Below are 26285 nucleotides of genomic sequence, written 5' to 3'. Positions count from 1 at the left end.
CCACTGTACCCCCAGCCTGGCATCTGGTACACAGGAGGCCTTCAGCACACGGCACACTGATAAACCCGTGCGAAGACAAGAAGTTGAATTCTTTAGTGGCTTCTGAAGACCGAAGCACCTGGCTTCCAACACAGCCAGAAACTGCTCACAACCACAGCGAGGGGATAAGTGAGAATCCCAGTGATACATTCTCCACCCTCCTAGGAGCCTCTTGCCTTTGCTGTGAAAAAAATTGCAAAGGCAAGAGGGACGCATTTTTGGTTTTCCCATGAAAATCTCCCAATCGTGCTGGTCTGGAAGGAGATGCCCCAGAAATGCTCTAGAATGACAAGCCACTCAACACCCCTGGGCCAGCTTCGTGAGACGAGGAAGCTTCTCCTGGCTCTCCTTGCCTGCACGGAAGGACACTTCGGACTGTCTATTCCTGCAAGCCTCCACCTGGCACTAGATGGCCTGGCTTTACAAGCAGAAGCATCTTCGACTGAAAGAGTGGAGGGCCCCAGGCTGGATGACCACCTTGTGTGTGGCAGGGGAGGCGGAGGGTGGCCAGGAGGCTCAGAAGGGGCCCCGGTAGTTCTGAGGGGGTGCACACTTACCCGGACTGTGGAGAGCCACTGATGGTAGAGTTTATCACTGCCTGGGGAAAGAGGAATCAGAGAAGGTGTTAACGTTCCATGTCCTCAGGAGTTCCTCCAATTGTTTACAGCAAATAGAACTCGGAAAGTTCAAAATACAGAGAATCAGGTGAGGCTTCCATGCTCTATACTCCCTGCAGGAGGCAGCAGTGAGTTGCTGCCACAAGTTTTCTTTCTCAAGAGTGAGTTTTGATCCTATTAGTGCCCTGAGGGCCAACCCAAATCCTCCTTCCCCTCTGCATACTAGATAGAGGTCTGGTCCAACCCCTTAGCAACCCTGACTGTCTTCTCTGGTCTTGTCTGGGCCCTTTCCACATTCAGCCTTTCCGTCCCCTTCCATTTGCCCCCATCCTCCATTCCCTCACAAATGCTGTTCGCCTTGCTGGCCGCCATTCCCTGCTCTCTCTGCTGAGAGAGAGAAACGGGCTCAGATGTCATTTCCTCGGTAAACTTCTCCCACCCCTTCTTCTGATCAGCCCTCTAAAACAGGTAACACCCACTCAGAAGTCCACATTCCCCAAAGTTCTGTGAGCCACCCCAGGGCAGGAACCACAGGGCTGTGTGTCCCCACACTGCTGGGTACACACTCAGCCCTCAATACACCTGGGTAGTGACAGGGAAAGGAAAGGGAGGCGATGTTGGGAAATTTATTCATTTTATCTGGTGGGATAAGGAGGTCTGATCACTGGACAGCTTTTCTAGAAGCCCCGAATGACTTTAGTTTAACAACACAGAAAGCCCGTCTTCTCTTCGGAATTCATATTCAACTCTGAGAGCGCTGTCTCCTTTGTGAAGCTCTCACGTTACAGAGGGAGGGTTAGTGGAGTCCTAGGCCAATGGCATGAAAGCCTATTTTTGCTCTTTTTCTCCTGCACTGGTTTAATCTGTGTTTGTCTTTAGTTAAGCATCTCTTCCTCCTCCTCCCAGTAAAACCTCCTTGAGGGCAAACCTGGGTCCTCAGGTTCTTACTCCATGGGGCTCTGGACATGGTGGGAGTTCAGGAAATGCCTATCACTGACCGTGATCACTGTCCACAGACTGGTGTTATTGGTTACTCGTGCTCCCCGTGCAGCCCTGGCTGGTCAGGCCTCTAAACGGGGTTTTGTAGGTGAGATTCTGCCTGACCCTAAGAGTTGGATTATAAGCTCAGTCCAGACCAGACACATGCCCAGCAATGTGGGGGCTGACAGCATGATTATTATGATTTTGCACCTGGTTTGGGCTTCGCTGCCAAAGACTAAGGCTTTGGGACTTGCAAAGAAGGCCAGGTTGGGATTTAAGAGGCGCTAACACCAGGTCTGTGGCGACTGGGCATTCTGAGATGACTGTCACCTTTTAAAGAAACACTCATTTAGCAGTGATCCTGTGCTAGCGTCCCGTCCCGATGGCCGCACAAGCCTTTCCTCATGGACTCGGAGTTAATCTCCACAGGACTCCTGTGAGGTGGCGCCATTCTCCTCAGTGCACAGACGGGGAGGCTTCAGCTGAAGAGGTGACATGGCCTGACCGAGTTCTCACCACGTTACTGGAGGCGGGGCCCTGATTTGAAGCCAGCTCTCGTAACTCGACATCTTGAGTGCTTTGTGCTGTAGCATGCTGGCCACTACGCTTAACTAGACTTTGGCCACCCGGGGGAAGCAAGTGACCCCAGGACAGAAGATCTCAGACAGGCCAAGGTACCTCTGTCCCGTCAGAAAATGAAGAGGAATTCCTTAAACACTTCAAGGGTGAAATCAGTCTCTCCCCGACCCCCACTAAGGAAATCAGAAGCTGATGCCCCTCCTTGCCACGTACACCCTAGCCCCACGTAACAGCCCACAGCACAGAAAGGAAGAGGAAGTGCTTTCTCACCAGCATACTCGCCCATGCTGATCTCTTCTTCAAAAACGTCACTGAAACCCTCGCCAGAATTGAGAAGGTCCAGTCTACCATCAATAAACTATAAAGAGAGAACAAAAGCAGAACAGTTTACGCAAAGAGACAGAGGGAGGACCATCCGGCTGGGCACCTGAGGGCACAACTGAAGAACCACTATGTTTCCCAAGATAGGAAAGGGCCTTTGGAACCGTGAGGGGTTTTCTTTTTTTTTTTTTTAAACGAGTTTTCAAAACACTGGCTGCGTGTTTATGATAACTTGTGAATTTGAATGACGTATTTGTGAAGGGTCTGCTTGGTCGCTGACCACCCTCTGCACCTACCGCCCTCCCCAGACCCGGAGCCCCTTCAGGCTGGGCCTGGGTCCCATCTTGCCTGCAGCCTCAGTCCATCCAGTATGACAGCCGCAGAGGGCCCCATCAGGGGTCCAGACACAGGCCACCTGGCGGGGGTGGGGGGGCCGGGTACCTGTTTGAAGAGCTGTAGCTGGATGGCATTCTGTAGAAACTGCCTCATGGCTCCCGAGCGATAATGGGACACAAAGGCTTCTTCACAGAAGGTGATTGGCTCTTCCTGGAAAATGGAGATGGGAGAGGAGGGTTGGAGGCACGGGGTGAAGGTGGTTAGTTCTTAAACTTGGCTACATGGCGCTTCTCCATCTGCTAATTTATTTAGTCCTTGTTTTCCTGAAGTGGCTATTGTCATTGAAGGCATTCTATTCTGTGGAAGAGGAGGTGGTTTCAGAGAGGAAAAGCCACCCCCCAAAGTCCCAGAGCTGGTGGAAGGCAAAGCTTCTGAACCCCATCCCCGGCCCCTTCTGCACAAGCCAATCACGTCCCAACAGTAAGTTAGTGGGATGTGTCCTCCGATGTGATTAACTTCCAAGTTTTTCTTTTCACTCTGAAGAGAATCTTTTCTTCGGGGAGCACCTTGTGCAGACGTAGCCCTTATGATCAAACTGCCCAGCTGCTCTTTGGGAAGCCAGGGGCCGGGGTGGTGGCTGGGCTCTCCTTGCTGGGCCTCCTCCCTCACCCCAGTACCTTTGCAGTCCTTGAGGCACCGGCCATGGAACAAAGCTTGAAAACCAGTTACACAGTGATCTCAACTATTAGCAAATTATAAATTTAAAATATTTACTTATTTATGTTGAAAATGCTTGTGTGTGTATGTGTGTGTGTGTGAAAGAGAAAGAAAGAGAGAGAGAGAGAGAGAGAGAGAGAGAATATCCCAAGCACATTCCATGCTCAGCACGGAGCCAGATGTAGGGCTCCATCTCATGACCTCAAGATCATCACCGGAGCAGAAACCAAGAGTTGGATGCTCAACCAACTGAGCCGCCCAGGCGCCCCTAAAATAATTGTTTATATTAAAAAGCAGGGATGATCAAAAATATTTACCATCCAGTCAACTGTGTGCTTACAACGTTTGATGAGGAAGGTAGGCTTTACCCAAACTACACTTTATGAGAGAAGAAAATAACACCCTAAGTGGAAGACACAGCCCATCCTTGTAGCCCACACCTCGATCCTTCTTTGAAGGTATCTGGAGTGCTAATCTACCCAGACAAGTCTTTAATTCCAGTGGTGGATCCTCAATTCTGAAAGACCAGACTTTTATACCTTGAACTGAATTAAAGGTATACCTCCCCTCACAGACTTGGCTGCAAACACAGAGAGGTTTGAAGCTGCACTTTTATCCTGTTTTAATTAGTTGTGTTGAGTGTTAAATTTACTGTCTGGTGGCTGTAAATTCTAAGGGTCCCTCCTGCTTCAGTCTAGCCAATATTAGCTCAGGAATGGGGCAGACAATTCTACAAAAGCTGCAAAGGTGACCCCAAAAAATTAGGGTGGGGGACTGCTTAGTTTCATATAGTTAAACCCCACCGAATTTTACAAAGGATCGGAGGCAGCCTATGCAAGCATCTGAAACCAAGAAAAAGACCAGAGCTGAAGAATATGTAAATATATAAAATGGGTTTACTTGGGAAAAGAGTATCTGGATATGTACATTCTGTACACATGGCTCCTAAAACAAACTTACAAAATTAGCTCAGAGCTTCCTGGCTTCAAAAGCAAGAAGGGAAACGTGTAGACTTTACTTTGTCCATGAGGACAAAAAGCAATAGTGGACCCTCAGGAAAAAGAGCTTTTCATGATGCTTATTACTGTGACAGGTATTTATTTACACCTTCCTTGCTGAACAGCCGAGACGAGCCAGTGATAACAAAGGCACACCTAATATCCCGTCCTCATGACCTGCGAGTTCTGCTTCCCATCCTGGGAACCACAGCAGGGTGATGAAGTCCGTCTCCAGGCCATCTCATCCATAAGGAGTGTTACCCATACATGGATGACTCCTGATAATATTGTAGCTCAGCGTCCTTTGCTCTCAAACCATATATGTTTCCATCCCCATTTGGATGGTCCTTCAGCACCTTAAACTCAAAATGGCCAAAACTCCCAATTATTATCGCACCCGGACTGTACCCCAAATCTGTTTCTTTCTTGAATTGGCATTACCCACAGCTACCCATGAACCTATCACACTGCCCACATCCTCCTTGGTTTGCCGGGGAAAGGTCTCAAGTTGGTCCTGGCTCGCCATCACTGCCTGGTGTAGGCCTGCTCACCACGGTAGAGACGGAATTCTATGTCCCCTCCCGTCTATTCCAGTTCCTCAGGATTTCTAAGACGCATGTTAGATCACGCTTCTATCCTGCTCAGGAGCTGTGACTGCAGAGGTGTTAAACTGTGTGGTGATTTGATTGATGTTCACTTCCTCCGCTAGACTGTAAGCTTCATGCGGGCAAGATTGGCACCTGTTTCACTCAACCTGGCACACCTAGCAGCATGGGAGTCACGGGCACAGGGTCCGTGTTGCAGAGGAGAGAAACAGTCCTAGCTCCTTAGCTGGGCAAATACGCCCTTCCTAAGCTGAGCCCAGCTTTCTTTTACAGAGTCCTTTTGTGCCCCTTTTCCTCCACCCCTCCTCCTCCCTCCACCGCCCAGGTACCTTCTGCTCTAAATGCATCTCCTGATCACATGCCATGTCCTTTTCCACTTGCTTCCTTGCATTTGCTAATTCTGTTCCATGCACCTGGACTCTCTTCCTCTTAAACACAGGCCTCTGTATGGCAGTCACTCACCTCTGCTCAGTGCTCCCACCCTGCCTGGCATATTCCCTGGGTGCAGAGTAATCTTCATTGGTGTCCCCTGTGACCCAGAGCTAAAGAGGGCAGAGGCCCTGCTGGACTTGTGGCTATACTGCCCGAAGGCAGTACAGAGCCCCTCCCCCCCCGCCCCGCCCCTGCCACTGTTAGAAGCTCAGGGATGTTGGTTAAAGAACCACCCGATGAGCCTGACCCTGGTTCCTGCCACAGGAGCCCTGTGGCCTCGGTGTGGCTGAGACACCACTTGGCCTGATGGTAAAGAGGTCTCCGAGCACGATGCCAGGTGATTGACACTGGTGTCCAGGGAGTTTAGAGTTCCTTGGAGGAAACGCTCATTGGAGCTGTTAGCATTCGCTCCTAGAGCTGCAGCCCGGTACTGCCGGGAAGTGGTCTGCTGAGGGACCAATAAATTCGAGAGAGAGTTTGCAGCCAGATTTGTAAGTAAGGGTGGCCTGAGGCAGAATTTAGCTGTAGGAGAGCAGAAAGAATCTCGGCTTTGGGGAGACATTAACACTTTGCACCTGTTGTCTACTCACTGGAGGTGACATCCCCCCCCCCGGGATAAGATGTCTACGGCACAAACATGGACAAAAGGACACGGGCAATGATGGGAAAGATTCAGGGGAAACGTGACAACGGGGCTCCTTCTGCACAACGCTTAGAGACCATCATCGGCAGTGGCAGGCCCGGGAACAAGTGCTTGCACACAGTGTAGTGCTACTAGGGGGGTGGGGGGGTGTCCACAGCAGCCAGGAGGCGAAAAGGCTAACCCTCCCAGGGCAGCAGGCCAGAAACCAGGCGAGGAAGGGGGCATTTCGGCGGAGCCTGAGAGCATGAACAGAAGTTACGTAAGCAAATCCCATCTGTGCAGGGCAACTGTTTTATCCTAATCCTGGTGAAAAACAGTGACACTGTCACCCCTTGCCATGTACAGAGGTCTGACCGACCACAGGCACAGAGGGTTCACTTTCCTGGAGCTACTCACCATCTAAGAAAACGGCAATAACCACAGTTCACCTATGTCTTTACAGAATAACAGGGAGGGTCACTTGCCCAAGGTCATAAGACCCATAAATGGCAACGGCCTTCGAAGCCCAGCCATCAAGCCTGAGGTCTACTCCAGGCCCAGGTGGTCTCCAAGGCCTCAGTTCTGTTCAGTCATCTGTAAGAGAGCATGTGAGTTCTTTCAGGTTGGGACCCCTCACGTTTTCTGGTGGAAAGATGCTCAAAGCACCACCCTCTCAGAGATCAACACTCCCGGGGGTAAGCAGTCCACTGTGAAGGCTCTTTCTGCCACTGGCCCAAATCAAGGAGGCTGAACCATCTGCCTGAGCTACTCGGTTCCCACTCCACTCCCTGCAGTGGAGAGGAATAAGGGTAGGTGTCTCCTGAAACCCTCCTTTGTAAGAATTGGTGATTTAGTTCTTCTGTTATGCCGATATTTTTTTTACATTTAAATTTTTTAAAATGTTTTTTATTTGTTTTTGAGAGAGAGAGAGAGAGAGAGAGAGAGAGAGAGACAGCATGAGCAGGGGAGGGTGGGGGGGGGGGAGGGACATAGAATCTGAAGCAGGCTCCAGGCTCTGAGCTAGCTGTCAGCACAGAGCCCAACGCAGGGCTTGAACCCTTGAACCATGAGATCATGACCTGAGCTGAAGTCGGACGCCTCACCGACTGAGCCACCCAGGCGCCCCCCGTTATGCTGATTAAACCTTTTGCTTTCTGAGGTGACATTTGCCAATGGACACTTGGCAGACAACTACAAGAATGCAGGCAAGTCAGGCCGTGAGCGTTCAAGTTTAGATCACATTAGTAGAGTGTTCCATCTATGACCTGGAGGTCAGTTAAACACAGCTGCTTAACCCTACCAAGGACTTTGTTACCAACAGACAAGTTTTGCTCCTGGATTATCTTCCTGACATTTGGAACCAGTTGAAAACTCCATTACTAATGAATCAATCTTTGTTAACAAGTGAAGTCAGTGGTTCCAGAGGCTTTTGATACATCTAGAAATAAATGGCTTTTATCCACAGCATTGCGGTTACCGGCATAAAAATAAAATCTCCTCTTAGAGTCTTTGGAGGAGACAACTTTCCTCATATGCTGGTCCATACTTAAAGTACCAAACTCGTTATCTTCCTTCATAAATTTATCAAATTTTTTCTGTGCACATTTACTCTGCAATTCTAAAAAATGAAGTGTTTATTCTTTATGGCTCTTGCTTAAAAATCTATAAATAGTAATTTTGCAAGATTCAGCCATTCAGATGTTTAAGAAACACCCACTATGTGCCAGACCCTGCGTTAAAGGAATACAAAGAAGAATAAAATATATTACCTGTGAGTCATACTAATTATCAGTTGAGGCGTGGGGAGTGGACGAAGGGAGAGACGATACAAGAAAGGCAGGCTGTTATGTGTACAGTACGCCACTCACAGTGGCCGAAAAGACAGAAGCAACCCAAGGGTCTACAGGTGAATGGATGAGCAAAATGTATGTACAACGAAATATCACTCAGCCTTAAAAGGGAAAGAATTTCTGGCATGTTCTATAATATGTTTGAGCCTCTAAGACATCATGGTAAGTAAGATAAGCCAGGAACAAAAGGACAAATACTGTCTGATTCTATTTGTGTCTAGAGTAGGCAACTTCTGACGGACAGAAAGTAGAAGGGCGGTTGCAGGCGCTGGGTGGGGACGGATGGGGAGTTGGTTAATGGGTACAGACTCTCCACTTTGCAAGACGGAGCAAGTTCCAGAAAGGGATGGTGGTGATGGTTGCATCACAATATGAATGTGTTTAATGCCACTGAACTGTATGCTTAAAAATGGTTATTGTGTAGCCAAATCATGGAAAGGGCCTAAGTGTCCATCAACGGATGAATGGATCAGGAAGATGTGGTTTATCTATACCATGGAATACTACATGGCAATGAGAAACAATGAAATCTGGCTACGTGTAGCAACATGGATGGAACTTGAGGGTGTTGTGCTGAGTGAAATAAGTCAGGCAGAGAAGGACAAATATCATATGTTTGCACGTATAGGAGGATTAGGGGGAACTTAATGGAGGACCATGGGGGAGAAGAAGGGGGAAATAGTGGGGGAGAGGGAGGGAGGCAAACCATGAGAGACTCCTGAATGCCGAGAACAAACTGAGGACTGATGGGGGTGGGGGGAGGGAAGGGGGGTGATGGGCATGAGGGAGGGCACTTGTGGGGATGAGCACTGGGTGTTACATGGAAACTAACTTGACAATAAACTAAGAAAAAAGGTTATTATGATAAATTTTATGTTATGTGTATTTTACTATAATTAATTTTTTTTTAATTTATAAAGAGACAGAATGTTTATAATTGTGGAGGCTGGGCAATGGGGATGTGGTAGTTCATTTACTTTGCTTGAATTTGAGATTTTCCATAATAAAAAGTCCAAGAGATAAATTACTATTATCAACAAATCCTGTCTAGTTCAGGGAACTAAAACCACAATACAGTGTGAAAACTGGCATACCTGAGGGCTGGTTATTTTTGTTTTTGAATATTTGGAGGGGGGGTGGTAAAGGCACTTAAAAAAACATTAAAATTAAAAAAAAAGTTTTTTTGGATCCAGTTAATGTCACACAACACAGTGAAGAGAGAATGTGTCTTGGAATCAGAAAGACCTGGTCTTGAACTGTGACTCTGACCACACTGGTTATGTGACCTCAGGTGACTTGTCATCCCTCACCGATGACAATCAAGCCTGGTCCATCTCATAGGGTTATGTGGAAGGTGACAACAAATTACAGCAAGTAGGTTTTCCATCAATAACCATTTCCTTTTTTTTTTGTAATGTTTATTTATTTTTGAGATAGAGACAGAGCATGAGCAGGGGAGGAGCAGAGAGAGAGGGAAACACAGAATCCAAAGCTGGCTCCAGGCTCTCAGCTGTCAGCACAGAACCCGAAGCAGGGCTTGAACTCATGAATCGTGAGATCATGACCTCAGCTGAAGTCGGATACTTAACCGGCTGAGCCCTCCAGGTGCCCCAGTAACCATTTTCTTAAGGGCAGAGATTGGGTTTTACCAGGGCTGGCAATGTAATGTGAGGACACAGGGCAACAAGAATACGCAGGAAAAACAGGTGCTGGTAAGTCTGTAAGCGCCATACTAAAATAGAAAGCTTTTTCTCTCTTTCCTGGTTTCTTTCTAGGCCCATAATGGTGCCTTTTCAATTTACTATTTAATGTCATTCTATGTAAAGAAAAAATAAAAATTTAAATTATTAGCACGAATCCTATGCTCAACTTTATACTGTGCAACGCCAGTTTTAAATGCTAACATATGTGGGATCGTATTTCATAACTCACAAATGCATTTGTGTTTTGTTCTTATCAGACAGTGGAAATGCTGCACAAAACCAATTCAAATGTTTTTCATTTCAGTTCTTGATATATATGCACTCTATGAATGCTCTCTGCCTTCAGCTTACTGATGAGAAAGGTTCCTCCATCTTTTCCTCTCCTTCTAGGTCATCGTTTTCACGATGGGAAGTAGCTGGCGAATACGAGGAAGTCACGTGAGTGAGAAACGTGATCATTTGAGGTTGTTACAACAGCACTGCCTTCTGTTTGCACTGAAGCAAGTTTTAGTTCTAACACAGAGTGTGGTCTTTTGGGGCTGCCAGCACCCCACTTTCTCAGTTGTGGACGTCACAGCTTCACCTTCGCAGCGCCTTCGGAGGTGCTGAACCTCCATACCCTGTGGGTCCACCGCAACTGTGTGCATGGGCACCGAGAAGTCCTGTGCGGCTGGGGTGGCAAGACTCTGGGGAGCGGGGAGACCTGTGCAGGCCGTCTCTGCTCATGCACATGCTTCATCTTGGACGGATGTCCCCTCAGGCTACTTTCACCAAACACAAGTTTGAAAGTAAAAGGATTAGGAATTTCAAGATGGCGGCTGGAGAGCCTTAAAGTGGGCACAGGCCTGATATTTTTCTTCTCCCCTTTCCTTCTGTAGGATAAATACTCAGTAGGGGCTCTGGAGGTTGACCCTGTTTGCCATCTGATTTAGTAGCAGCAGCCTTAGAATGGCTTCAAGCAAGTCTGGGGGTCCGTGGAAGTGGGGTTTCTAAACACCTGAGCAGGACACTTCCCTAGCTGAGTTTTCTTGCTACAATACCATGTCCACCTCATCTACACACTCCTGTCCTGCCCCAGAGACTCTGGACTGCCCCCCAGGCCCAACCTCTCCCCGCACATGCACTCCTCTGGCTTACCCCCTCTGAGAACCTCGCCTGATGCCTTCAGGGGAAGAGGAGTCCTCAGTTCCACCTCGCTGCCTCCACACCAACACCACCTGTGCCCAGCCGGCACCCCCAGCGCCCTACAGGCTCCCTGGAGGGCGGGCTCTCGTCCACCCTCAGGGTCTGGCATGCAGTGTCAGCTGGCCCCCGGCAGGGAGAGGCAGGCAGGGGAGTGGGACACAGAGCCGGGTTCCAGTCTCAGCTCTGCCCTGTGTGCAAATGCCAGCACCTCTCAGATCCTCATCCTCCCGCCAGCCGCAGGCATTGCAGGGGGAGCCCGGGGCTTACACCGGGAAGGATGTGGTGGTGGTCACAGTGCTCAACCCTGGCCACGCGTTAGAATCACCAGGGGTGCTTTTCAAATCCCCCACGCCACAGGGCCACAGTTTCTTTTTTTTAACACAATTTTTAAATGTTTGTTTTTGAGAGAGAGACAGAGTGCGAGTGAGGGAGGGGCAGAGAGAGAGTGAGACACAGAATACGAAGCAGGCTCCAGGCTCTGAGCTGTCAGCACAGAGCCCAATGCGGGGCTCAAACCCACAAACCAAGAGATAGTGACCTGATCTGCAGCTGGACCCTTAACTGACTGAGCCACCCAGGCGGCCCTACAGGGCCGCAGCTTCTGAAACTCTCCAGGACTCCAATGTACACAAGGCAGATAATCACTGGTGTAGGTACAAGAGACTAGCACAGTGCCTAGACCAATCAACATTCATTTTTTTTTTAAATGGAAGAATGAAGAAAGTTAGAAAATCTGGCCCCATTTGTCACCAGCAGTCCCAACCTGGTTGCCTTTTGTGTCAATACCTCTGCATTCCTAATAAAACACCCAAGTCACTGGCTAAAGTGCAGTGTAGCCAGGAAGCCTGGTCTGAAGTCTGAAAAGTGGGCTTCTACAGCCCCTGGCGGGCGGCTATGATGACGCCACAGGCCACGTGTAACTCTGACGCTGAGCCCCCACCCGGGGTCCCGGTGCCACTCCCAGAGCCAGGTCTCAGGGGCTGCTCCCCACATGGTCCGCTCTGGTGGCTGCCAAGGAACCAGGGTGAGCTCTCAGCCAACACAGAACACAGCGTGGTGTCTGGCCTGGAGAATGCCCAACAAACCCTTACCGGAGGCAGAGGAGGGGTGGGGGACGGCTGGGTCAGAGCACAGTAACATCGGGTTAGCCACAGCAGCCATGAGTCTCGGAGAAAGGGGCAGGTGTCAGCGGGGCACTTGCCGTGGGCCACCTTGACCCTCACCCTGACTGAGTCCTCACCAGAGCTCACACGTTGATACAGGTCTCCCACTTTACAGATGAGGAAAGGATGCCCACACAGGTGAAGCGTTTTTGCTTAAGGTCCTCCCTGAGCTGGTGCGTCTGAACCACTCCCAGGTCCACACACATTCTCCTCTCACCAAGGTGGACCTGGGCGGGCTGAGCCATGTTCTCGGGTGACAGGACCGAGACAGCCTTCTGAACCATTTGTGCAGTAGGGCAGGCACGCCGGGAACAGGCTCCCAGCCTGGGCCCCTGTCACTGTAACAAGCCCTAAACAAAGAATCAATGTGTCATCGGGAAGCTGCCTCGCTGTTCCGATGATTTAAGGCAGGGGGAACGTGGGTGCCCCACAAGAACCCCTCTGCTGATTTGCAGGGGGCAGAGGCTGCTGGGATGACAGCCCTTGCCCGTTGTGGCCAGCCGCTCTCGTACTGACGGAAGCCCCCACACACACTCGCTAGATTACAGTAAAGACATTCAAATCACAGGCGCGTCGGCCCACGCCCGGCTCCGCTGTGCCAGCAGCCCCTGCCTTCCGCATTAACCGAGACAAACAGGGAGAAGTCAGGAAATTCTGATTAGCACGGGAATGGCAGATGAGCGGGGAGGCCTGCGGAAGCCGAGGAACAATGAAGAGGGTCTTCGTGCATACCAGCTTAAGATTTTCTTTCCATAAGAAATGCAGATGGGAATCAGCTCTACTAGGAAAGCAGGTGCAGTGATTAAAACCGGCTCTCGCTTACTGCGCGCCGCCCCCCGTGCTAGGTGGTTTTACATGCATTATCTCACTTACTGCTCCCGGCAAGCCTGGGAGGTTCGGTGGCGATAGGATCTCCATTTCACAGACAAGGATATTGAGGCTCAGAAGGGTGAAGTCTCCCGCAACCGAGTGCAGAGCCAGAGCGTGGAGCCAGGTCACACGATGGCACCTGACTGAGCAGCCGCCCCCACCCCCCCGCCACCGCCGGGGCTGCTCCAGCAGTTCAAAGCGGTGGGTTAGAGGGCGGTGATGAGGACAGTGGGCTTTGGAGAAACGAGTGTGCTCTGGCTTCACTATGTGCTTACGGGAGCCATCTCACCGCTGGGAGCGTGGCTGCTTCCTGACACGCTGGGAATGATATGGGCCGTGTGCTCTAACCACTAAGTTCCACTTCGCCGGCAGGTCCAAGAACGGTGCCTAGCTGCAAGGGAGAGAAAGCTGGTGGCCGTCCCCATGCGGCAGGAGCGCCACAGCTCCCCTCCCGGTATGGACCCCGCACTGGACATGCCGAGATCTCAGTGTCAGACTCCTGCTGGCTCAGCTGTCTCGGCCGCACCAGAATTTGCCCATCACCGAGAGCCAGATTCTGGGTTTGACACAATGACTGTTGCATCTCTAAGTCCCAAGAAAGGAGGTGCTAAACTGATTGCAGAAGAGGGTTTCAGTTTCCTGAGATTGAGGGGAAGATGGCTTTGGGGTGGCAGAGAGGGTGGCTTTGAGGGCCTGCTGGGCCTCTGGGATAGAGGGCAATGAGACTGAATGTGGCGGGAAAGCCAACAGTAACTGCAGACGCAGGAATGAGGGGGACACACAGGTCATGAGGCTAAAGGACATGGAGAGAAAGCTGAGGAAGCCCAAACTGGTCTGTAGGGAGGGAAAATCCCAGCCCTCTGAGTGGGTTAAGTGTTGCCGCCAGGCCTTGGTACCATGGCCCTTGGGGCGGTCCCCTGCAGCACTGTGCACACTCTGGGTTCTCGGGCTCGCTCAGGACCACCCCTCTCCCGAAGGTCACTGCTTCAGGCCCGACCTCTGGTGCCTGGCGGGGGCTTGTGCCCAGGTGGCTTCAGCAGAGCAAGCTTTTAGTCATGAACAGATGGCAGCAACGTGAAGGGGAGAGAATGCAAGAGTCATCAAAACACCTCACTCAGCCTTGATTCCTTTTCCTTGTTCAGGCCTCAGTTCCCTCATCTGTAAAATGGGAAGATGGTGCAGAGCTGGGAACAGAGAACGAACTCGAGTGGAAAGGATGGCTCTGCTACTTACTCTATCTAGAATGTGGTGGATGGCCTAAACCCTCTGAGACCATTTTCTCATTCATAAAATGGAGCACATCCTTCCTCACAGGGCTGCATGGGATCGGCAGGTGACTCACATAAGGTGCTGAGCTCGGGGCTTGACCTCTAGAGGGGCTAAACATTTATCAGTCTTCTGCCCCAAATAATGATGAGTCTCTGCTCAAAACATGCTTTTGGTGATTTGCTTCAAGCAGCCTCGTTTCAGGGCACAGTACATGCACGGCCTGCCCAGGACACGTGTGGGGGTCCCTGGAGTCAAGACCAAGACGCGGAGCGAGGAGAAAAGGGATCACCGCCAAAGCTGCCGTCTGCCGCCGACCAGGCCCAGCAGCCCACGCTGTGGCTGAGGCCTGGACCCGAGTCACCCCATCAAGAGAGGAGGCTCTTTGATCCTCATCTTACAGAGAGAGGGGGTGTGACTTGCCCAAGGCCACAGAGCTGGGAAGAGCCTGATTTGTACTTGAAGTCAGTTGTCTGACCCCAAAGCCCAGGCACGCTCTTCCCACGACACCGTGAGGCACTCTGAGCATGCTCAGTTGCCCCAACACGTTGTTTTCTCTGGGTTTCTGGGGATTTCAGGATACAGCTGATTTCCCACAGAAAAATGTCCTTTTCCACACACTGCAGCCCCAGTGCAAGGAGTCCGGAGTCTCTCGTGGGGATTATGCATTGTCTGGGGACTCAGAAGAGGCTCAGTGCAGCCCAGAGCTCCATGAATGGGGAAGCCAGCGAGCCTCTGGGAGCCTCAGTTTCCTCATCTGTAAACTGGGGACACTACCTACTTCCTATTAAGAGCTTTGAAATGATACAGTATTTATCAAGGTGCCAGTACTGAGTAGCATACAGCAGGTGCTTAATGGAGGTTAAAGTCTAACAGCTCTTTCAGATGCCCTTTGAGAGCTGGATGTTGCATTTGTTGGGACCTTATTTTTATTTTATTGAGGCGAGAAGGGGCAGAGAGAGGCGGGGGTGGGGGGGAGAGAGAAGGAGAGAGAGAGAGAAGGAGAGAGAGAGAGAGAGAGAAAGAGAGAGGGAGGGAATCCCAAGCAGGCTCCGTGCTCATGGCGTGGAGCCCAACATGGGGCTCGAACTCACAAAACATGAGATCATGACCTGAGCCGAAGTCAGATGCTTACCCAACTGAGCCACACAGGTGCCCCTTATTGGGACTTTCTATACCTTTCACTCAACAAAAACTTGTGACTGGGGTGTTGGGAGAGCACTGGCAGGTGGCTCTGCTGGCGGGGGACAAGAAAGGCCACACGGGGAAAGAGGTGCCCTAAAAATCGAGGAGCAGAGACTCACCAGATGAGTGAGCTAGACAGCAGGAGCGTGAGTGGGGCCGTGACAAGGCCCTGCTGACAGGGCGCAGGCAGGAGCTGGTGTCCTCGGGGTCGGAGGGGCATGTCACAGGTGGCATGAGTGAGACGCTGATGCTCTCCTTCTTCACTTGGGGGCACCTTCCCTGAGAAGCGGTGGATGCTGGAGCCCAGAACACACACATGCTCAGCATATGCTGCGAGCTGGCGCCCGAGCGACCCCCCCCGGCCCTGAACCGAGCCTACTGTGTCCAAAGAGCAGACTTCATCCACAACTACTGGAGGGGCTTCGTTTACTCAGAGCCTCCCCGAAAGCAGCCCCTATAGGCCTGGCCGCTGTAACAGCCACCACGTCACTCCCCCTTCCCGGCCCCCAGCGCCTGCACATCCAACAGAAGTGCGGAGTCGGAGAGAAGCCCTCCAAGGTGTGGCCCTGTGCATCATGCTAACCGCAGCTCTGAGCTTCCTCAAATACCCTCCTTCTCACAACACAGCTGGCTGTCCAGACTCCTGTCTCTGCACGCGCGGTGCCCTCTGCCAGGAGGGCCTCCTGCTTTCTCAGGCTCTGGAAGGCATCCTTCAAGGATTAACCTGGGGACAGCTGCCCCGGAACACTCCCCCTTGCCTCCCTCCGGCCTTGTGTTAGGTTTAGGGGTCCCTGCTCGGGGTTCCCCAGCTCCACCCTGGGACTTGCAGCCGCATTTGCACGGCCCACCCGTCACTTCCCTCGCTGGAGGGCAGACTCCTCGAGGGCACGGGCAGCGTCCTACTTGTCTCTGCATCTCCGGCTCCTGGCACGGGGGCCCAGGTCGGCGCAGACAACCCCGTGCTCGTTCAATGAATTATTCACCGCAGACAAGGCAACAGGAACGCTTCTGAGGAAGAGGCCAACAGGGTGGAGAGCAAGACAGACAGACCGCGGATGTGAGGGAGAGGGCTGGCGGGAGGGAGGAAGGGAAGAGAGGGAGCGTGGTCTGTGCGCTAGGAGGGGCCGAGGAGGGAGGCGGGAGGCCGGGAGCGCCGTCTAATTAGACCACATGTGCAGAACGGCATCTGGCTCAGAGCACCGCAGTTTACACCGCTCCCGGAGTTGTCGTGGAGACAGCCACATGACCAGCCCGGAGCCGAGGCTCAGGGGCAGCAATCCAGATGCACTCCTAACATATTCTGACAGAGAGCAGATGGGCAGCTATTTGCAGGGCCAAAAAATGCCAACTCCGCTCCCCTCCAGACCTGCGTGCCCTCACTGATCATTTTCATCTTGTAAAGTCATTCTTATCTGCCCTGGAACCGCCAGTTCCGCCCATGTAGGAATCAGTGTGAACGCTGCTATTTTTGTAGTTCCCCGACCATCACAACTTCCGGCCTGCTCCTATGGGTGAGGGAATGTCACTGCCTTTCACTAAGGGGCTCTCGACGGCTGGGCTCCACTGCCACCGGCTTCCCCTCCCCTCCATCTCTTGAAAAGTGTCTGAATTCCTTCCTCTTTGGTGCCTACCGAACAGATCCAGACCTGGAAGCAATGCCCTGTGAGTGTGGGGAAAACACGGGCTTTGAGGCTGAGCACCTGCTGGCCAGGTATTCACCTCGGGCAGGCACTTGGTCCCTCTGAGCTCAGTCTACTTCTCTGTAAAATGGGCTTTGTAGCACCTACTTTCATAAGGCTATTATAAGGATTAAAGAATTACAGAAGATCCCTGAAAATTATAAAACTCTACATAATTTTTTTACGGGGATAAACGTTCTTTACAAACCTCAAAAATGTCAAGTAGAAAGACTTATCAGCAGAGTCACAGGGAAATGACAAAATCTTAGGCTCTGTATGAAACCATACTTGTCTGCCCACAAGTATGGCAAATGTCCCTCGTGAGGTGAGAAAACATCTCATGTTGGAGAATCAAGCTGGGCTTAAATTCTGGCTCTGACACTTAGCTAGCGATGTGATCTTCAGTATGTAACTTAAAACTCTCAAGAGCCTCAGTTTCTTCATCTACAAAATGGGAATAATCATTCTTTTCTCCTGCGAGCTAATCCCGCTTGTAAGAACTAATTGGGACAATATATGCAAACTGCCCAGCACGCAAGAGGCACTCGGTAAATGTCAGTTCCATTTCCCTTCTCTATTGGCTGTGTGGTCTCAGGGAAAACACTCGTCCTTTCGAAGCCTCGGCATCATCTTCCGGACGAGGAGGGAAGAGGACCTGCCTTGTCAAGTGGGTCCAGCCCGGGCCACCCGGTCTCGAGAGAAATGCATTTATGATGTTGGGGAAGGAGAGGGAAGGGAGGACCCCTAGCGGAGGTGCGGGCAGCTCCAGGCACACATCAGGACAGCTGTCCACCCAGGACCCTGGCCTGCTGCCCAAGTGGCGTCCAGCAGGCTCGTGCAGGTGCAGGGAGGCTTATTTATTTATAAAGCACATAGGGCTTCCCGCTGCCGTGTGCTTGCCTGCCTTCACAGGTGTGGGGAAGGCCCAGCTAAAAATACTGCTAATGTGGGTTTAATGTCGCCCAGCAGAGACTAATGATTGTTTTAAGTAAATATTAATTATAAGAGTCACCCAGATAGAGTGCTGGAGTTGAGTAAATATTCCTGCATCTACATATGCAGATGAAGAGACCATTTGGGGGAACAACTTCTTATACACCTCCTCCAAGGAGTTATTTCATGGCTGGTGGACTCTAAATATATTTAGGGGATTCCTGGTGAAACTATCTGGTCAGTGTCTTGATGTGTGTGGTACGAGGATTCCCTTATTTGAGAGATGATTTTCTCTAGACCAAACAGCTGATTCAAGGCCCAGCAGTCTGAGATGGTGTTCTGGGTGTAGTGCTTGCTAGCCACGACCCCTCGGGCACGTCCCTCTGTCCCCGAGTCTCAGTTTCCATCTGGTATCACAAGGAGACTCACCTAGGGAGGTTTTTAATGCAGATTCCTGGGCCATGGTTCAGACCTTTGCAAAGCTGCTTAGATGGTTCTAATACGTTTGGGAAGCTGGGGGGTGGGGGTGGTAGTGTAACAGTAATAAGAGTAACAAACCCTTACGTGTGCTTTCTCTGTGCCAGGAACCTGCATGTTACATATACCCACTCATTTAATACTCAAAACAAGCCCATGATATAGATACTGCTGCTGTCTCAATTTACAAATGGGAGACTGAGGCCCAGAAATGTAAGGCAACTTCCCTGGGTTCACACAGGCAGGGCTCAACCCAGGTGGTCTGGCTCTGGTCTGTGCCTGACCTAGACTATAAGCACCACAAGGGCAGGGGCTCTGCTTCTCTTTTTCATCACCACATCCCCGGTGCCCAGGGCAGAACTTTCTGGAGTAGGTGATGGACATATTCATTAAACATGTGGGCACTTTTACGTAGGCTATATCACACGCTATCCCGAGGAAGCTGGGATCACACCCCTCCATTTTCAGATAAAATCGAGCGCTGGATGGTACAGTAAGCAACTGGAGGGCACTTCACAGTGAGAGCAGGCTGGGATTTGAGGCCAAGCCTGGCTCAGTACTTCATCTCCTGCCACAGCCTCGTGGGACAGGATAGCAAATTCCTGGCTCCATGAGATGGATGTAAGGATTAAATGGACATGAGATACCCTTACAGACTAAATTGCTTTTCAAATCCTTCTGATTGACGGCCTCGGTTTCTCCTAAGGTGGTTTAGCTTTAGAGACAAGGGGGCTCAATGACCATTTGTTAATCGAATGTAAACACGCCAGTTGTGACTATGAACCCAGATGGTTCTTGGGAAACAGCAGGTTCTCAGAGGCTTTTGTATCCTGGGCTCTTTCACTGGGACATGTGGACAATAACAGTCCTAGGTGAGGCCAAGGCCACTGGTCAGAGCCCCAGATTGTGACTTACTAGAACCTGGACTCACGACCTTTCAGGTCCCTCCTGTGAGAGACAGTGTTAGAGAGGAGGGTGGGACTGTATCTGACACAGAAGAACTTGGGGCAGACTAAGCCCAGCTAACCAAACCCCAACCTCCGTTTTACAGCTGCATTATAAAGTCTTCCCAAGGCTTCTGGACATTGTCAAGGGGATGAGCCTCCAGGGGATGGGCTGAAGTCTGTGCCTGGGGGCACCAGAGTGGCTGTGACTTCCAGCCATTTCCTTGTCTGAGGCTAGTCCATGAAATAAGGACAGCTTGGTTCCCAGGAAATAGCAGTTTCCTTCTAACACCAAGGCTAGCAGGTGTCTTGTCTTTGGGAATATCAAATCACCATGACTGTCCTCCTTTCCTGGATGATGATGATGATGACGACGACGATAGCAACAATATACTGAGTGTGTCCGCTATTCATACAAAGTATTTATTATTCTTAGAGATATAGATGTTCAATTGTTTAAAGGGCTGATATCTGCACTGAATTTAAAATGCATTAAAAAAATAAGGTGCAGTGATCACCGGAGAGATAGGTGACAAAGTAAGCATAGTAAAGTGTCAATGGTACCATCCAGGCAGTAGGCATGAGTGCGTTCCCTTGAGACTCCCACAGGGGGACGTGGAATATCAGACTTTGGAGGGGCGAGGCTGGTGGTAGGATGTGCTCTTCTACAGTCAACCATGACATCGTGTCATCTAATTTATTGCTCATCTAGTGATAGGGAGGTATTAAAAGTCAGTTTTAAATGAAAATCACACTGTTTATTGTACACCCACTGTGAGCCAGGCACTGTTTAAGCACCCGGCTAGTACTAAACCCATCAGGGTCCGTCCCCTGAAAGAGGTGGGGAGATCTCTCTCATTCTCTCACATGGACATACACACCAATATACATGTGACAAGCTCATGGGGGCATCTACCCTCTTTTTATAGCTCCAGAAACAAAGCTCTGAAGGTCAAGGGACTTGCCCAAGACCATGTAACGAGGAAGTGGGGGGTGGGGTTCTCATCTAGGTGTGTCTAAGGTCTGGGTTCTTTACTCTGTCACCTGCTACCTTTTAAAAACTCACTACCATCATCAAATCTCATTTGCTTTTTATTTTAATGTTTGTGTGCATGCATGGGGGAAGGGCGGGGGGGGGGGGACAGAGGATCCAAAGCGGGCTCTGGGGTAACAGCAAAAGAGCTCAATGTGGGGCTTGAACCTACGAAGCACAAGATCATGACATGAGCCAGAGTGGGATGCTTAACCAACTGAGCCACCCGGGCGCCCCAAATCTCATTTGCTCTTGACAAGAGGAGCTACACAGAGAGTGGCATCCCAAGGTCACTTCCAAATTTCATTCTAGTCCTTTTCAACCTTGCACCTCATCAGATTGAGTCCCAGCACTGCAGCAATTAACAGTTTTCATTCTTTTCACTTGGGAAACCTTTCGGCTTTCAAGGTGGCTTCCCAATCATGACTGTGTTTAATCCTCCCATGACATTAAAGATGACCCTGGAATTCTCGGAGTTAGCAGCCCATTTGATCTGTGACAGGCTGTCTGCTCAAGCCTCCACTTCCCTCTGCCCCAGGGCTCTTGGGGGCTGGTCAGTCTGGCAGGAGGAAAAGAGAAGCTACCCAGAGAGCATCTGGGTGAGAGCTCAACCGACAGCTGCAGGCCTGCCCAATGGATCTGTCTGCCCCACCGGGACCCCAACGGCCTCTTGTCAATAACTTCTCTACAGGGACCAAATGATTTTCCCTCTTGCTCTGATGGAGCCTCCCACTTCTTCCTTTAGAAGGTAACTGCAGGGTAATCTGTGGTCTGGCCAAACACTTCAAGAGTCCTAAACATTTCAAGAACCCTCGGAAAGAACTTTTATTTAGTAATAATAAAAGGTGAAGGCGAGTGTCAACTGAATTTGTTCATTCCTGAACAATTCATTCCCTGAGTCAGGATAGACCAACACAGCACAAAACAGCAACAATAAAAACCAGCTGGTAACTTCGCTAGTAGGAACAAAGTTGTTTTAAGAGAAATACAAGATAAGAGATTTTCTGCTACAGGCCTACCTTCTTTACCTTCTAGAAGTTCTGATCCCCTGAGCCCTCCCTCTGACCTTGTCAGGGTGTCCTGGTTGGTTCAAGGATCTGCTCACCTCCCCTGGGCTTTGCTTCTAGGCTTTCTCCACCCAATGTTGTTGCAGCGCTGCCTCCGAGGGATCTTCCCAAAGGGCCCCTCTGACCATCTGATCACATCACACACGCCTAAGGCGCCACACTGTTCCTGGCCGCCTTTGTGGGGGCTCTTGGTTAGTCTGCGAGCCCCGCAAAGGCCTCTCCAGCCGTATTTCCCAACATTTCCCCTTGCAAGCCAGAAGTCTCAATCACCGCACACTGCCCACAGCTTCCAGAACAGGACACTGTTTTAGACCTCCCTGCCTCTCCCTTTGCCTGGAATGCCCTTTCCTCCTTTCACAAGGCTAACCCACCCCCCCCAACCAAGCCATCCCTGTCCCCATGGCCTCCCCACTGTGGAACTTCCTCTGGGCTCCCATGAAAGCCAAGCCTATCTCTACCACATTGCATACAGTTTACCTGCTGACCCACTGGTCTCCCTCTTGAGGATGTAAGCTCTTTATGGATAGAGAACATCAGTCTGCAAGACCCTATCTGAGCACACAGCCTCGCACACGGCGGCGCCGACTACCTGTGTGTCGAATGAGTGAATGAACTAAGCACCTACAATCCTGGACGGGAGTGAGTCCCAGGAAATGAAGCTGATTTCTGAGAAGTAAAAGAATGCCAAGATAGTTCAAAACAGACCTGCACTATCCCAGAATTCTTCCTAAAACAGACAGTACCACAGCAAGGCTGTGATTATAGGCGTGCGCACACACATGCACGGTGTTGAAAAAAAAATTCATAGAATGCACTTAACACTGACTTTTTTTTTCCTATTGGAAACCTGTTTACAATCTTGTCCACTGTCAGTCTTAAATGTCACTTTTCAGAGAGATGGCTGCTGCCAGGAGAAATTTATTTTCAAATTGAATCACAGCATGTTCGTGCAGAGAAGCGCCTCTTTTGAATTTCCAAATTGGAGGGAATTCAGGATAGAGAAGGCGAGGTGATTAGAATTTACAGAGGCTGATTCAGGAGGAAAAATTATGAGGCTAAAATATGCACGGGGGAGCTAAACAGCAGCTATTAGTCAGTGGAGGACGGCAGACACCTAGAAACCTACAGGAGCAGCGAGGATGCACAGAAAGAAGTGGCAGTGGGGGAGAGGGAGTGAGATGGCGGGGAGAAGCCTAAGTGACAGGAAGCAAGTGCACATTTTCTGAATGCCTGCCTGTGCCAGGTGTTATGGGAGATGGCTTCACGCATGTAGCCTCTGCCCACAGGTATCATTATTCCTACTGTAAAGGGGAAGACACTGTGGTTCTGAGAGGTTACAAAACCTGAATAAGCAAATGGTAGGTCAGGTTCCACCAGCCATGCTGCCACCAGCTAGTGACTAAGAAAGGGTTTGCAGTAGGCATCACCGTGCCTGCTATTTGCCATATGCAGGGTGATCAAGGAAGACTTCCTGGAGGAGGAACACTTGAACAGAATCTGATTACATGTCTCTGTCCCTGCTCAGAAAAGAGTTGTTAGCTTTTTAGGAAAGTGGGTCTGATCTCAGCAAAGCCTCATGAGCAGCACCTCACCTCCCCCGCAACCTGGGGTCATGAGGTTTTGAACACACCTGTCCTCCGTGGCGGATTCTGTGTCCCTGCTGAGCCACTGAAGCAGGGACCTATGAGCCAAGTGAGCCTGGGGCAGTCTGAACCTAGCTGTCTACCCTAGAAATGGGAGCTGATGCTGCCAACCTCATGGGGGACACTGCAGGGACTGAAAGCGCTGGTGTGTGGCAGTAACTCCATTTGTATGTCATTGTTATGTACACTGTATGTTATACACATTGTAGAGCATTCCCTTGGTCTGGCAAGGGACCCAACTCAAAGGACTCTGCCTTCAGGAAACCTTTCCCAAGTTTATGGGGTGGTCCTTGCCTTTCATTTCATCAATTCAGCCAGGAGTTCCTAGGATCCTGCTGGGCTCTCATGGTCAGCTACCTGAGGGTGGTCAAGCAACCTCACTTTGTGCAGCTGCCACCTGGGATAATGGCTTTGAAGAAGTTCCTGCTACTAGACAGAGCATATAGCAGAGTGCCAAGGTCCGGTCTGGCCCGGAGGCAGCAGAAAATCCTCCCGGGGAGTGACAGGTATGCTGAGGGAGGAAGGCACGCAGGCGCTCCCCCAGCCTCGGTGGGATGGCGGAGTGTGAAGAGTCAAGAGAAGGGCCACACTGGTTGGAAGACAGAAACAAAGGGGCAAGGGCATGAGTCAGGGCGGGGAGGAAGGCTGGGCCCCTTCAGGCCAAGACGTTTTGAAGCAATGGGGAAGCCCTGAAGCTTGGGGGCAAAGGAGGAAGGAGTAGATATTTGAGCTTTGGACCATTCTGGCCCCCAGAATGTATCTGCCAAAGAGGCACAGGGGAAGCAAGGCTCCCACTAAAGTGCTGCCAGGGGGATGCAGGTAAGAGATGATGGAAGCAAGGGGGCAGGAAGGGAAACACAGGGGTTCAAGAGCTATTTTAGGAGGTAAGAGTTGATACGGACGGTCATGGCCTAGAGCTGGCAGATGGACCATCCCCCCGACCAGGCCAAGAGCACTGGAGACGCAGTTGGGACCAGGTGGGATCCCCGGTGCTCCCCTCCTTCCTGAGGGTCCAGCAGAGGCCCTGAGCAGTGGCCGTCCTGCTCAGGGCTAACCCCCAACCCTGAGGGCAGGGCCTGGCACACCGGAAGTGTTTCGGACACTGCTGACTATATGGTCCAGGGGCTTGTGAGCCATTCCAAGGCTAGCAGCTCGGCTATTACACCCGGCTGCCTGATGACCCCCCCCAGGGCACCCCCCAGGGACCCAGGGAACAAGTTCAAGCAGAGTGAAGCGTGTGCCTCACATGTTCGCCTCTGTGTGCAGACCATCTCTGCCTGGAAAGGATTTCCAGCCCAGGCCTGGGGTGCTGCCAGGCGCCCCAGCTCTTGTCTGACCAAATGCCTGCACACTCAGTTTGCCAGAGAGTCTGTCCCACATTCCATCTGTCATGAAGCAAGCGCCCCGTGTTGATGGGCGTCACATTCTGGGTGGCTGACGGAGAGTGTGTTCTGGGGTGGCTCAGGCTCAGGGTGGAGGGGGACAGGCTGGGCTGAGAATTTCTGTCGTTCACTCTCCATGGGACTGGGGGAAAGTTTTTTTTAGCTCCCCCAGCCTCAGTTTGTCATTTATAAAATGGGGATAATCCAACATACCTCACAAAGTTGTCTGGAGGGACAGACTTTATATAAAGCGCCTGACTCAGGGCCAGATATGTAATAGAGTCTCAGCGGTTAAGGGCTGTTACTGCTGTCCTTGAGACATGGCTTTGTTTTCGTAAAAAAGATTGATCCTCTCTCTCCTGGGACTACATAGCAAACTGGCTAGTGGCTCCTGGTAAATGTGGTCACTGAATGTAAGCTGTTAAATGTTCTCCTTAAAGTATGTCTAAATTGGTCAGAGTGACTTGGCTCTGTTGAGTTGGCTGCTCTGGTTTTCGGGAAGCCTGTGTGCCTATCCTCAGAGTTTCTTACTTAGGATCCAAAAGAGCCCACGCCAGGAAACTCTCTGTTTGCACTCCAACATATTTAGTAAGCCTCCATCCGGCAGGCCACACAGTGAAGACAGAGTTGGCCTCTGCGGACCCGTGGATCTGGGTTTGAATCCCACCCTCACTGCCGAGGGTTGGGCCGCCCAGGGCAGCTCTTTCAAGTGGAGGCGAAGAGCTGTGGTGAGGACTTGACCCTCGAACCCTAGCGCCTTCTCATCCATCATAGCATGAGCAGAGAGAGATCCACCCAGGGACCCCTCCAGCCGGCCCTTACCTACTGTCCCTCCACTGCCTTAAATCTTTCAGTGGATGTCCTGCCTTCAGGCCGAGTGTCCCTCTGTTTGCCAACATTGACTGGAAGCCTACTTTAAAAGCCATGCTAGGCACCAGGGAGTGTGCAGTGGACAGGAAGTCCAAAATCTTCACCCTGCATGGAAGGGCCTCCTGATCTGGTCCCTTTCTACCCTTCCTGCTTTGCTGCCCCCCAGCCCACCACCCCCCAACCCTTGACTCTAGCTGCACTCAAGACTGGCAGGTCTGTGAATGAATAGGGCACACTCTCACTTCTGAGTCTTGCTCACGTTTCTTCTGCTTGGATGGTCCAATGATGGTCAGCCACCTGCCTGCCTGTAACTGCTGCCTGTTCCCGGGCTCACAGCACGAGCTTGCATCCCCTGTGGCCCTTAGGCCACGCTGTGGCATGAAATGGAGGCCCTGGGCAAGAGTGGGGTGTACACTGGCCAGAGAGGTCAGAACACCTGGTTCTGCCACTCCTCCGCCCCCAGTCTTCTCTTTTCTAACACAGAGGTAGTGACGTCTGCCTCAACGTTTTGGTTTGAGGACTACAGGAGACCCATGGTAGGGATGTGGTAAATGGCAGTCACTATAATCGTCCCTGTTGTTTCTGGCCTGTCATCTAACTAGACTGTGAGCTCCCTGAGGGCAGAAGCTGTGCCTCACCATCTAAGGATGACCCATGTGAGCGGTGGAGCCAGGGGTGCTTGCCATGAACAGGTGTGAAGTCTTGGGGAAATGTGTCTCTCAACATCAAAAGGCTGTTTGGTGTGGAGAGAGTTAAAATCTGCTCCTGCTTATAAACAAGCCCCAGTT

At 51.0% G+C, this 26285-nt stretch overlaps 1 protein-coding gene across 10 annotated transcripts in view; it reads right to left on the bottom strand.

Moving 5' to 3' along the window:
* Positions 1-26285, bottom strand: part of DENND1A (DENN domain containing 1A) — a 500247-nt gene that overhangs the window by 62962 nt on the left and 411000 nt on the right. For all 10 annotated transcript variants that reach the window (XM_039239000.1, XM_039238996.1, XM_039239002.1 and 7 more), the window contains 3 exons: positions 2979-3083; positions 2487-2574; positions 597-637 (listed from right to left, as the gene is read on the bottom strand). In XM_039239000.1, the coding sequence (XP_039094931.1) occupies positions 597-637; positions 2487-2574; positions 2979-3083 (234 nt within the window). The remainder of the gene's footprint in view (positions 1-596; positions 638-2486; positions 2575-2978; positions 3084-26285) is intronic.

The sequence above is a fragment of the Hyaena hyaena genome, unplaced genomic scaffold, assembly GCF_003009895.1.
Source record: "Hyaena hyaena isolate Hyena2069 unplaced genomic scaffold, ASM300989v1 scaffold_151, whole genome shotgun sequence".
NCBI lineage: Eukaryota > Metazoa > Chordata > Mammalia > Carnivora > Hyaenidae > Hyaena > Hyaena hyaena.
Note: the sequence above shows the minus strand (reverse complement) of the source record. Positions and strands in the feature narration are given on the sequence as shown.